Source organism: Planococcus citri, chromosome 4 (assembly GCF_950023065.1).
Source record: "Planococcus citri chromosome 4, ihPlaCitr1.1, whole genome shotgun sequence".
NCBI classification, from domain to species: Eukaryota; Metazoa; Arthropoda; class Insecta; order Hemiptera; family Pseudococcidae; genus Planococcus; species Planococcus citri.
The window spans coordinates 53394533-53408844 of record NC_088680.1 but is presented as its reverse complement, the minus strand read 5'-3'; the positions used below and the strand labels follow the sequence as shown (position 1 = coordinate 53408844).

Below are 14312 nucleotides of genomic sequence, written 5' to 3'. Positions count from 1 at the left end.
TATCATATTTGATATAACTTGATCAAACTGGATCTAAATTGATCAAACAATGCCTAGGGTCAGTGTATCTTTCTTGATACAACTTGATATAGGTTGATAAAATTTCATAACATTTGATCTAACTCAATAAGATCGATCGAAATAGGTATATCAAACTTGATCTAAATTGATCAAATTAGGTAAGTTGCAATATCAAACTTGATCTAAATTGATCAAACAAGGGTGAGACCAGTCTATCTACCTTGATATAATTTGATCTAGTTTGATAAACTTTCATACAACTATACCAAGATTTTAATCAATATTGATCAACTTTTATCAAACTGTATCAAGATTTTCATTAAAATTGACCTACTTTGATCAAATTTGATCTGAACATTTTTTCCCGGGGGGTCGTGATCAAGGCTATCGTGCGACAATTCTGTCGAAGCAGAGGTTCAGCTCCAGCTTCGTATTGTTAGAAAAATCAGTCTTAAAAGTAACGAGTTCGCGATAGTTCCTCTTAAGCTCACCTAACCAGCTAAATAGGTGACCAGGGAGCCCTGCCTAGGCTCTCTGGAAACCAAACATTGAAGTACCCATCCGTAGATGGTGATTTTGGACTTATAACGTGTCTCGTCGTTAATTTCCTGCGTACGGACATGGTACTATTTTATATAACGCGATCTTCGTTAATTTCCCGCGTAAGATCGTGGTACTCTTTAGTCACTGGTATAGATTTATCTGGAAATCTTACCTTTGTCTCTACAAAAATGGATCTCCGACCCAGACCTGCCGAAGCGACTATTATTGGGGTCGCCAGGGAGAGGCAGGCAATGTGAACATGCTAAACAGAAATGTACTCAGACCAACCTAGGTAATCGTGTATCCTTTAATTCAGGGTTACGTACACCCTTAATTTACCTAATTACGTTATAATTATATCTAGCGTAATTGTATTAATTGGTAGATGACGATGTGTTAATCATCTACCAATTGATCTATTTGTACCTTAGAAGCTGTTTTAATTCGCCTATATGTGTACTTTAATTTATCCCCTAAACCAATCTTCCGAGCCTAGCTTGCTAGCTCGCGTGCGTTGTAATCTGCCGCCTAATCTTGGCCGGTTAGGCATGCCATTGTATCGTCATGGCAGCACAGAATAATTTACGTTTTGACTCTTTGTAAATTATTTGGTATTAATCTGCTCATTTTTGTATATATTTCTTGATTAAAATAATTGTACATAAATGCTCCTTTCGTTATCATTTCATTGAACACTAAAAGGTAACTAAAGGATTGTTCTGAGTGAATAGTGTAGTTTGATTGACTAAAGTCTCTCCATCTTGAGCTAAGCAGGCATCTAAGAAAGATTTCCTTTCTTGACGAATATTTCTTAGAATTAGCCTAACACAAAATTATAGGAATTTCTCTCATACTCGATAAATATCATAATCCCACTGATAACTAGTCTCTCTCACTTATACTATTACAAAGACATAAATTTCTTCACATCTACGAAATATTATCATTTTTTTCGAATATAAATAATGTCGATCATTTTTTTTTTTTTTGATTTTATTTGTAGAAAAGTGACTTCTCAAGCTGTACAATTTGTTTGTGATTTAATTAGATTTTATGATAACAAAAACTTTTAGTGAAATTGAAAGTCATTGAGTTGAAATTTTGCTCGAATTGAACATGAACTGACATTTTTAGAGAAGTTTTCTCTACATTTAATTTATTAAAAATTACTTATGTCGTATTAAAAAATTGTAATGGATGAAATAAAATTGCACTATTAGGTCGTGATGCTGCACTTTTCTGCTTGTATTGTGTATTGTAATCATTTCTAATTTTCTAAAAAAAAAGATTAATCTTATTTGTTGCAGGAATGTGGTCAAAAAATTCAATCACAGCCTCACAGGTAAGCACAAACTCAATTTTTTTCTCATCTCATTTGGTTATCAGATAAGTATAGAAAATGGGCGTAAATTTTTTATATCAATAAGTATAACTCTTGAAAAAAAGGGCCTTTATTCCAAGTAAAGTATAGAGGCCAAATCGTTCGAAACCACATTGAATTATTTATCATGTAGTCTGGCGTATTTACGGCGAATCGTATAGGCAATTTATTTAACATTTCTGGTGGCATATTTACTGCGAACCGTGTTGGCAACTTATTTAACATTTCTAATAACACTAATAGTTTTTGATTGAAGTGTGCTGTACCTGTCTTAATTGCAAACAAATTCCACTCAAAGGGTAACTATTTCCTCCCCCCCTCCCAGTTTGAGACAAACCTGGGTAAACAACGTAACGTCCATGAATACGAATATGGTGTTATTTTTCTAATCTGATACTTCCTCTCCCCCCCCCCCGGTCCTCTGAAATATCTTCGCTCTAGGAATCCAAAACTCAAAACTATTAATAAGTTGTTGCGATATATCGAATACCCAGTAATGCGTTTTTGAAGCTGGCCAACATGAATATATGGCCTTGTTTTTTCGATTCACCCCCTTCCATTCTCCATTTCATGGAATTGTCTCCTCCTTACAGTAAATACGTATCGACTATACCTACTATTACACTATTTTTTCATCGCAAAAAATACAATAGGAAGAAAACGACTCACCTGCTCTGACTTTACATTCTCTGGATACGACGATACCTACGGTATTGGATAAAACGCATTTATACGTCATCTGATGTATTTCAGATCTGAAATCGTTCAACGAAAATGGTGAAAAATATAAACTTCCGTTGCTTAATGTTTCTCTGTAACAAAAGAACACAACGTCGTCGTTTTTATATTACGCTTGTTTCGTTACTGTACTGTGTACTACAAAATACCATAGTGTAGTATAGGGTACATTTGGCTGCGAAGATATTCAGTTTCAAATTCGGTTTCAAATTTGGTTTCATTTTCTCGTTTCAATAAATCTGAAATTTCACCGTAAATACGTTTCCGCTTCTTTCTTTCTCTGCACGATAGTGGTGGTTTTTCGCCTTTACTTCGCAGATCGCAGCAGTAAAAAAAAAAACACCAAGAAGACGACGAAGACTCGCGATGCTACCACCATTTATGGGAATAAAATGTTGAAAGTTTTTTTTACTTCTTTTTTTGTTTTGTTTTTTATGAAATTTATAAACGTCATTATTCATATTTCATAATAATGATAACAGATATAGTACGAAACGAGCTAAGAATAGGGACGAATGAAGATCAAGGGGTGAGGAAGTTTATAGAAGAAGAACATGGTGTAAAAATGTACTCGCGATATAATCACGTTTAAAAAGTTTAACGTAGCGCGAGAAAAAGTATAAACAGGGTGTTCATAAAAATAAAATCTGCATCGCGTGAAGTTGAGACTGAGATTTTCGCCCATACATTATATTAAAAATGATTATACTACGAAGATGGATGCTGAGGAGTTGAGAAAAAAAAATATAACCGTTAGACTTTTAGTTTCATCCGAGAAGTTATTTTTCCTGCGAAACAGGGGTGCTAAATATTTTTTTCGCTGGGTTATTCAAAGTGTACGGTCGCGTAGCCGGAAACACATTGAAGTATTATTTCATCAACTAGGGTAACGTAGGCTGTTCCTTGTCGAGATTCAAACGTGTGCCTGAGGTTTTTTTCTCACAGCAAAATATAAAGATAAATTTGGCAAGCAACAGATTGGCGACCCCGTGTAAATTTTATGCGAGGTTAGCTCGTAGGTAGGTATAACCGTTATCTGGCGGCATGGCAGAAGCGGTAGCCTGAAACTTTTCGCAAATGCTTACATTCAAACACCTCCAGCTACAATAAACACCCTATTTACAACCTCATCATGACTATACGCAGCTTCGTTTTCGCGCCGTCTTAAAATAGACGTCCGTGTTAATATTTAAACTTTATTTCATCATTAAAGGCAGACTATTTACATAATGTATCGCGTTGCCGCGTGCCTAGCTTCATTTTCGAAGCTGCGGTTAATTAACATGGCGGACGTTAACTAGAAATTATACATAGGGTCAGGGTCGTCTTGGAAAAACAGATACACTGTTATGTTTACAAGATGTGCAAAATTTTTCACCCCTTCATCGTTTTGTACCTCGAATCTTGCAATTTGCTATTTCACGAAGGATCGTTTCTGGGAAAATTTTTCAAATAATGTGATCGTATTGGGAATTTTTGACGTGATTCTGATTGTATCTGATGCTGAATTATTTGTCGATGTCGCTCTTTCACAAATTTCGCTCGGTATTTGCGAGTTTATAATTATAGACATAATATGATAAACTTGGGAACCGAACTTTACGACTTATGTCTAGCAAACTAACGTCAGCAGCAAACTTGCTCACGTTGTTTATATGTCATTGTATCAAAATGTCTCTTCGCTTATATAGTACATACATACAGTGTAACGTTATAAATTTTAATTGCTTTTGTATGCGGTATAGTATAGCGAAGCTGCTATATGCAATATATTTCTGGGTGCGCGTGGTTTTTCCTACATTATACTGTATAGATTGTTTTATCAGGTATTGCTGACATATCGTGTATGTTTTATGCATAGTGACTTGACTATTGGGAATAAATAACGAAGTGCATAATTTATTTAGTTTGAATTTTTTGAATAATTTTTTACAATCGTGATACTTACCTATTTTTTAAAAACTATCCAAGCATTGGATTCTCAAGAAAAAAAATGTTGAGTGTTCATGACAGTTCGGGATGCTTGATTTATTATTAAAACGACACCAATATTATGAAAATAGCTCGACTTTTAATATAGTAAAAATTGAGGTGTGGTAGAGGCACTGGGGGGGGCGTGGATGAGGGTTAGGGTGGCCCTTATTTATACTTGGTGGGGGGAAAAAATTTGAATTTTTTTCGGGACACCCCCTAGTTTGGTGCCACTCTATGAGAAAATAACGCATAAAAAATTTCAACTCAATCGATGCATATTTACCCGTGCCGCACACAACTTTTTGTAATGATAGCATCACAGGCGCGGGCTCAGTACTGTTCCACGACAAACCCGTGGCAAATGAAACGTACATTAGCGCGCCTCAACTTCGACTTGTTTTTTCAATCTTACACGTTCCTGTTTGTTCTAACCAGTGGACGATTGAAGTCACGTTGTTTGGGTTGAGGTGTTCGTGTCATTTTGCGACAATGGTTGTAATTCTTAAGACAAAATCCAAGATTTTAACCCAATTGATGGTATAAAAATTGTTAAAAAGGGAGTGATTCTGTTTTAAAAAATACATTAAGTACTAATTCAAATTTTTTAATTTTATGTATTATTTATGTAATTTTTCAATTTAATTCTTCTATTTTTTAAACGTGTAAAACAGCATTTTAAATAGGCCAAGTGAAGTGAAAGCAAAAGTTTTGGAAAATTTCTAATTCAAATAATAGAACTAGTTCAAAAAAATGGGTTTTTCTAATATCAGCAATTATTTTTAAAATTTATTCAACAGTTTTTTTAAATTCCAGGGCGCGTACTCATTTTTTCCAAAAAAAAAAAAAAAAAAAAAAAAAAGGCCAATCCATCATTCATTTATTAGTAACCCAAAAAACTCGAAAAAGTAACCAAGAAAGTGACAAAACATGGGCAATACATTTTAAAATCACCAAAAAACTAGAACTTTTCGCTTTTAATCAAAATGTCAAAATGAAACTCAATAATTTTAGCAAAAAGCGGGACACTTTGGCAATTAAGTACTGCCAAGGAAGTACTTTTTCGCAAAATTTTTGCCAAATAAGTTGAACTATTGATTTAAAAAAACTTTTTTTTTGGCAATTTTGGACTAAAAATTAAAAAATTTTGCGATTTCTGGGAATAAAAGTGAGACTTTTGAATATTTCAGCAAAAGAAATGGCTTGTTAGCTAGGGATTTCTGGTGAAAAAACGACACATTAGAACAATTATTGGAAAACAGTGGGAGCTTTTTGATGCAAAAAACAACACAATTTTTAGCAGATCTTGGCAAAAAAAGAAAATTCTACTTAATTTTGGCAAAATGCGAGCTTTTTGCTATTTTGATAGAAAACGATACTTCGACAATAATTTCAAGGAAAATCAGGGCTTCCTAGTAATTCTTAGCTCAAAAGCAAAACTTTTTAGCAAGATCTTTTTCCATGGTAAATTAACAGAATGGACTTCAACCTTTTTGGGAATAATTGAACAGAAGTAATGGCACAATTTGGCAATTTTTGGCAGCAAACTGATCTCTACAGTCGGGAAAACTAATCACTGATCTTCAAGTGCACATCCCTCTTCCCTCCTATGCATGCATACACCAGATAAAGAACTTGATAAGGTACCTGGAATCAACAACCAACTTACAACATGTAAGAGATAAAGGACCACGGTACAACGAGTCTCATTCCCCACGCGTTATCGTGGAGAAATCCTGAACTCGCGCGCCTGGTGCTTACATTTCAAAAAGGGGCGTGCGGCACGGGTTAATATGCATTGATCGAGCTAAAAATTTGTATACATTATTTTTTCATAAAATAGCACCAAACTAGGGGGTGTCCCAAAAAAAATTCCAAAATTTTTTTTAAGGGCCACCCTAATGAGGGTAGCATAAACTTTGACTTCATATTCGTGTTCGGGGTGTTTGATTCATATGAAAACAACACCAATATTATGAAATATCACAACTTTTAAAATAGTATAAATTGAAGTGGGGGCAGAGGCATTGAAGGGGTGTGGATGAGGGTAGCATAACATTTGACTTCATATTCGTGTTCGGGATGTTTGATTCATGTGAAAACGACACCAATATTATTATATAGCTCAACTTTTAATATAATAGTAAAAATTGAGGTGGGGGCAGAGGCACTGGAGGGGTGTGGTTGAGGGTAGCATAAAATTGGACGTCATATTCGTGTTCGGGGGGTTCGATTCATATGGAAACCACACCTCGTTTACCAAAAACAATAATTTACACTAGAATCCATTCTTACCCCCTCTGCAAGTTTTTTCAATTTTTGACCACGACCCATCAAAAAATTTTTTTTGAAAAAAATATATGTTTTTTAGGGGTCAAAAACACTCAAAAATGCTATTCCCATTTTTGTGCCGAATCATGGTCATCGCTAAGACAGGCAAACAAAGGGGAAAACCGCCATTTTGGGAGGAAAATATGGTGGGAGGGGAGTGACAATTTTTGTGTGGATACCTCTTATGGATGTTTACAACATACCAAAAAATTTAAAAAATCGGTTCACATAGGGCTGAGAAAATAATTTTTATTGTAATTTCAGAAAAGAGGGAGGGTTCTCAAAAACGGGGGGGGGATCTGGGGGTCTGATACTTTCGTGACGACAGGTGCTCAAGGGTACCCACCTTCCATGCAAATATCAGCCCTGAAGCTTTTGGGGGCAAATTCGCCATACTTATCCACCTAGCCTTTGACTGGTTCGTATGCGTTTAGCTTCGGAACCTCTCCAGTAGGTTGTGCCAATTTTTCATGGGTGATGAAGGCGAGAGAGGAGGGGTTCAAATTTCAAGAATTCCGAAGTAAAAATTTAAATTAATTAGTCATTTTAATTTCACAAAGGTTATTACTTTTTGTTTCATAAAAAATTTCCATAAAGTCAGTAATTTATCTTTTTTTTTTTTTTTTTTTTTTTTTGAAGGAAGGAACTGCAGGTACGCCCATGGATTGTTGAAAAAAAAACTTGCCTGAGCACTTCAGCTTACGATAAAATACCTAGGCCTAACATAAAAGCAAGGTAGAATCAGAACAAAATAATTTTAGATGTAGTGAGATTTATACATTTGAAAAATATTCTAAACAGGCAAGTCTGTTTTAAATTTCAAGTATGTATTCGAAGGTAGGTTTTTACAACATTTAGGGTACTTTTTAAAAAGCCTCGTCGTTGGCTAAATGGAGGTCATAGGTAACTCTATATTGGTTTTTTGAATTTGCACTTCTGTTTAATAACGTATTTTTTGAAGAAAAACATTAAGCAAGATGGAAAATATTATAACTCGTAAGAAAATGGTTACGTTAATATGTGGTAGTTACATGGATAATTCTTACTTTTGAGGCGGTTATTAAAACGCATTGATACGTAATTTGAGGTGTTTTTGAAAAACAAAAAAAACGTTAACTAGATGGAGAATTACATTCCTTAAAATGGATTTTAAATGTATCGCATATTCATCCATTTTGGACGGGTTAAAAAAAAGAGTAGGTAGAAAGATACTTACCTACCTATTTGGCATGTTTGTTTTTTTTATAAAACAACGTTAGCAACATGAAGAATCGCAACTTCTGAAGCTGTTTCTTTTTAAACGTACGCATTAATAATTTGTGGCATTTTTTGGGGAAACGAAGTTGAGTATAGTTGGAGAATCACATTTATTAAGGTTGATTTGATCTCAATAACATATTCATCTATTTGGCGAAGTTTTTTGAAAAAAGACATTAGCGAGATAGAGAATTGTACCTCATAAGGTGGTTTCGTTTACGTAGATATTTATTTGCGGTGTTTGTTGGTAAAAAAATTTTAGATACACGGAAAATTACTACTTCTAAAGCTGTTTTCAGAATTCGTATTAATATGTAGTTTGGGGTATATTTTAAAAACAATGTTAACTTGATGTATAGAATCTTGATACTTGAAACAATTTCTTAACATACACATCTCTTTGGAATGGTTTCCCATGAACCATGTTAGCTATTATGAAAAATCCCAACGCATTAGGTGGTTTCTTAAATTCATTACGTAGGTACTAGATGTCTCTTGTTGTGGTTTTTGAAAAACAAAGTTAGCTTGTGGAAAAATTATAGCTCCTAAGGTGGTTTTGTAATTTTTTGCTCAAATTGAGATATTTCTTCAACTCTTGTATATTTTCAAGTGTTTTTTATGCAATTTTTTTCAATTTTTCTCGAAGCTTTCGCTATATTTGTGGTCATTTTTTATGTGATTTGTATGCCGATTTCAGTATTTTTTATGGATATAACACTACTTTTGATGTAAGTTTTGTTTTCTGAATTTTCAACTTTTTCTGATAGGTATTTTGTAAAATTTTACGAGATTTGAACAGTTTCAACTGTTTTTAGAACATCTAAACCACAATTTTTGCAACATTTCCCCCAAATTTTCAATTACCTAACAGATGAGATAGTTGAACAATTCTTTTGATACCTTATCTATGCAATCAATTAATTTTGATAATATATTATGTATTGATACATTTTTGGCAAGTTTCAATAATTCAGAAAGTTATTGCAAAATTTTGTACAAAATTTCAAGACAATTCACCCCTTACCTTCTTAGTACAGAGGGACTATTGCATTTTGATTAATTTGTAATGAAAAAAGAATCTGAAATATATTCTATTCTATTCTATTCTATTCAAATATAGATGCTGTAAGCAATTTTTACCGAGTTTTTCTCAATTGAGCCAGTAGCACAGTAACGCAAAGTTAATAATACTGGTTAAGGGCTAAAAACATAGGTACCTATTCATATTTTTAATCACTCCTTATTAAATGCGAAATATTATTACCTTGAAGTAGGATATACGATTTTATTTTTGATGAGTCGAATTAAAAATTTTACTATTGATTTGGTCAGCCAAAATCTTTCAAGAAGCTCATCATCTGTGCATTTTACAAAATAACCATGTCGTTCTTGAATAATTTTTCCATCCAAGTAGCACCATTTTAAAGAAATACAAATATGAATCCGCATCGCTTGTTTCGATATCGCTTAGATCAGCTTCATAATTAACATTTACGATTTATGGCCGCGGTATTCACAAAATCAATATTATCCGTAATTTGCATTCTGAAATTTGACATCAAAATTTAAAAAAAGAAAATTATTCATCATAGCATCGCTTATTTCGATATCGCTTACATCAGCGTCATAAAATTAACGTTTACGATTTAGGTAGGTAAGTACGGCCGCGGTATTCACGTCATCAATATTATCCGTAATTTTTATTTTGAAGTTTGACATCTAAATTTAAAAAAAGAAACTTCATCATATGCATCATCGAACACTCTAAATCTATTTGTTATCAGTTATCAGTTTATCAGCGAAATAAAATAAAAATAAAAAAATAAACAAAAAAAAACAATAATGCACAAAGTATTAAAGTGTCACGTGATGTCTACAACTAATATCAAAGTTAACCACTCAATTAGTTTTGACGGATCGAAATCGGTCCGTCATCTTAATCGGAGGATTAACAGTCCGTTATTATATACCTAAATGCTAATTTTTAATTTATGATTGTAATAATGAGTGCATGGCCCTTGGGAGTTCAAATTTTTTCCGCCGATAGATCTCGTAATAGATACGAAAAATTCAGTATCATCAATTCGTACCTGAATTCATATCATGCGAAACTTGTAAAAATAATAAAATTTCCTATTATGATGACACAACGTATCTATTTTGTTTCAAAATAAATTGCTATACGATCTTTTCATTTTCTATCTCACTATCTCAGAAAGAGAATTTTAAATCATTTTAAACCAGTCAAAACTTCAATTTTTTCACTCTTTGTATTGATGTATGGCATGTTCATGTGCTAAGGGAGGGTCAAGGAGAATTTTTTTGATCCTATTTACCCACAGTTACCAACTTTCGTGAATTTTGTTCACCTAAAGTTGACCTAAAAAATTAGCATGCAATTTTCAACCCCACAGCATGCTACGAATTTCATGAAAAATCGAAAAGAACCCGTATTTTATCCTTTTACTAATTTTTTTTTCAAAGAATGAATTTCTTCGAGAGGTTTAGGAAAAATGATTTCACGCGAATGATTCAATCAAGTGCTTAACGCTTAAGAAATCATACTTGAGACGTAATTTAATTCGATCACCTCTTATTTTGAAAGCACACTCAACTTGTGGGTAATACCTAATGCAGAGCTACTTCATATTTAAAATTCAAATAAATAATCGCGACAGTAAATTTCGGAATCAAAGTAAAATTTCCTTTTGCGAGTTGAAGATCTTTGTGTTGGTGTAAAGCAAAAGTTGGCTCCTGCATCGGTACTCACTACGGAATTAATTTTATTCATTTTTTAAACTCAAATTTCTAATTTTCGAAGTGCACAAAAATACTGAATTGTTGCGATGCCTCTCCTGGATATGTAAGTACCTGTACATCATCTTCGATTCATTCAGCGATTTTTTAAAATGCCCATTTTTCTCAATAATTCGTGCCATCATATTTCAAACACCGTGTCAGCTTCTCCATATTCAACGTAACAAGAAACGATATAAAATGTTTCAAAAATTGGCAAAACATCAGAATTTGAAATTGAAAATCATAAAAAATGAACTTCCGGTTCCTTGATTAAAAGCCAGGAAGGAAGTAGGATTTTATAGAGTTTTTGAGCTGTACGTAGGGGATTCTTAAAAATTATGGAAAAAACCATCTGCTCGATACAATGACATCGAATTGAAATGTCAGAAAATTTAAGTTATTTGTAACCAAATTTCAAAAAATTCTTTAGTACAATAAATCATTTTTGAACATTTTACGTTTTTTTTTTCAAAAAAAGTAGGTAGGCACATATTTTGTTAATAAAGGAAAAAAAATGGAAAAAAATAAATATATTAAAAAACTTTCAAATCACAGAAAAATGTAAAATCCTACATTAATTAAATTAAAAAAATTTCAAAAACAACACCTCACCAAAATTACGTTCTATAAAATTATTAAAAATTTTTAAATCTGCAAAATTAAAGGAAAGTATGAGCCCCTGCCATTCTTTAATCCATTTATGAAAGGGAGATGGGCGACTGCGTTCTAAAAAATGAAAAATTGAAAAATTATCTTTATTGATTAGTGCACTTCCCAAACTGAGCTCCAGTTGGAAGATTTCCTAACCAGATTGATATTTGGCTATTCTGGTGTACTTTAATGAAAGCTGGCCCTTCCCTTGTGGTATTTTCAATGGCACAAAGAATATGAGGCACGTTTCCAGTTACTTTATCCACGAATTAAAACTTCATACGTTTCAAATTTTAGCACAGACTGTCTCGGGTGCGCTTTCGAAGACACATCCACTTTATCAACCATGTGTCAGTCAAGTCTCAGTTTGAAAACACTAATGTTTTTGAGCTTAATCGAATCCTTATTCAGATCACAGTGCTCCATTGCAGATTCATGTCGTCGAGCACAAACTCTCAAGTCATCCAATGCAAAAGATTTCAAAGATAGATATCACGATTTCATAATAGTCGGCGGAGGAGTTGCAGGTAAGAAGGGCAAAAAGCACCATTAGGTACTATACAGAAGTCACTAGAACCATCCAATGATAAAATTAAATTTCACTTTACTAATTTCTACAGGTTCAGTGCTGGCTGGAAGATTAAGTGAGAATCCAAATCATAAAGTTTTATTACTGGAAGCAGGTCCTGAAGAACCAATTTCCCCTTCTGTGCCATTTTTCGCTTTCTCTGCTGTGAATACTTCGCTTGATTGGAATTATCAAACAGTTCCTCAGAAAAATGCCTGTTTGAGTACAGGTGGAATTTGCGCATGGCCTCGAGGCAAAATGTTAAGTGGAACAGCTTGTATGTCAGGTACGAGTATGATCATTTTGTATTTTGGAATCGTTAACTAAACATCTAATAGTGTTCTTTCCAATAATTAACTCATCTGGTATTCGAATAGGAATGATGTACACGAGAGGCAGTCCAGATATCTACAACCACTGGGAAAAATTAGGAAACACAGGTTGGAATTATCAAGAAGCGTTACACTACTTCAAAAAATCCGAAAACAATACTCAATCCCCAGATCTGATCGAACCCCAATATCACGGTTTTGACGGTCCCATGAAAGTTGACAATTTCCCACATCAGCCAAAAGAAGCCAAACTAATACTATCAGCGGTGAAAGAACTAGGATACAGAATTGGCGACCGTAATGGAAAATATCAAACCGGTTTCACAACCGCTTCGGTAATGGTAGAAAATGGGGTACGAGCCAGTCCAAGCAGAATGTACCTTCGACCAGCAATACATCGTCAAAATTTACGAGTCTTCATAAACTCATACGCTATAAAAATTAAATTCAACAAAAAAGGTAATAGAGCCATCGGAGTCCACTTCAGAGATAAATTCGGCAATATACGTAAAGTACATGCTTCCAAAGAAGTTATCTTATCCGGAGGTGTAGTCGGATCTCCTCAACTACTTCTGTTATCCGGAGTAGGACCAAAAAAAGATTTAACCAAGTTGAACATTCCAGTCGTCAAAGATTTACCAGTAGGTAAAAATTTACATCATCATTTCGGTGTTGCTGCCATAGCTACGATGAAAAATGTAACCGAAGACGAGTTCAATATTAAATCGCTTTACAATTATATCAATTCGCGAAACGGACCATTTTCCAGCACAGGACTAACTCAGGTTACCGGATTCTTGGAAACCAGCAAAACTACCAATAATATTCCAGATATTCAAGTTTTCATGGATAGCTACAGAACAACGTGTGAAAAATATGGCCCAGTGAAAAACATAACCCAAATAACATTACGACCCGTTTACCTTTTGTCAAAATGTAGAGGATCTATAAAATTACGTTCCGCTGATCCTCTAGACTATCCGGATATAGATCCAAATTATGTATGCGATCGCCAAGAAGAAGACGCTTTAATAGAGTCGATTCGAATGCTGCAAAAATTAATGAAAGCAAAAGCACTGAAAAATCATTTCATCGAGTTCTCAGCTTACGTCGAATCCGGTTGCGAATCATTGCCCAAAGACTCGGACGAATATTGGCGATGTCAAATACGAATGAATACGTTGGGTGAAAATCACCACGCTGGTACTTGCAAAATGGGCCCGGCCAATGACCCGACTAGTGTGTTAGATCACCAATTACGAGTTCACAGTATACCAAATCTTAGAGTCATCGATGCGTCCATTATGCCTACGCCAATCAACTGTAATACAATCGCTCCACTTTTAATGATAGGCGAAAAAGGTGCACAAATGATTAAAGATGCATGGAAGTGACCACGTCGATAATCTGTTTTAGTTAATCTCACAAGCATTTGTTGTTGTTTTTGTTGTAAATATGTAGTACGTTTTGTTCATGACATTTCTTAAATGAATACACGATCTGTTGATTGGTAAAAACCCCGTCTGTGATGTGTCGTTGGAATGAGTGGAGGGGGGGGGGCTGAGATTTTCCTAACTTTTGTCGCCAGATTTTTTCAACTTTTTACCCCCAGATTCCCCCTTACCCCTGCCGGATTTTTTCAGCTGCAACTGACCAAATGCGGTTCGAACAAATTTTGGAAGGGCGAGTTGGATGCAAAAATGTTGAATAATATAAAATT

At 34.2% G+C, this 14312-nt stretch overlaps 2 protein-coding genes across 4 annotated transcripts in view; one reads left to right on the top strand and one right to left on the bottom strand.

Annotated features, from left to right (window-relative positions):
• LOC135845519 (cell adhesion molecule Dscam1-like) overlaps window positions 1-14312 on the bottom strand; it is a 185173-nt gene that overhangs the window by 21274 nt on the left and 149587 nt on the right. For all 3 annotated transcript variants that reach the window (XM_065364109.1, XM_065364112.1, XM_065364113.1), the window contains exon 4: window positions 2615-2757. In XM_065364109.1, the coding sequence (XP_065220181.1) occupies window positions 2615-2757 (143 nt within the window). The remainder of the gene's footprint in view (window positions 1-2614; window positions 2758-14312) is intronic.
• Window positions 10575-14103, top strand: LOC135845005 (glucose dehydrogenase [FAD, quinone]-like). The gene is made up of 4 exons (XM_065363433.1): window positions 10575-11105; window positions 11990-12219; window positions 12313-12546; window positions 12638-14103. Exons 1-4 carry the CDS (start codon window positions 11089-11091, stop codon window positions 13984-13986), a joined length of 1830 nt encoding a protein of 609 aa, XP_065219505.1. The 5' UTR covers window positions 10575-11088; the 3' UTR covers window positions 13987-14103.

Bases quoted from the DNA above. Each gene is read 5' to 3' on its own strand.
- LOC135845005 (XM_065363433.1), top strand. The intron at 12,220-12,312 runs GTAAGAAGGGCA...TAATTTCTACAG, and splicing joins AGTCGGCGGAGGAGTTGCAG to GTTCAGTGCTGGCTGGAAGA. The intron at 12,547-12,637 runs GTACGAGTATGA...GTATTCGAATAG, and splicing joins TGGAACAGCTTGTATGTCAG to GAATGATGTACACGAGAGGC.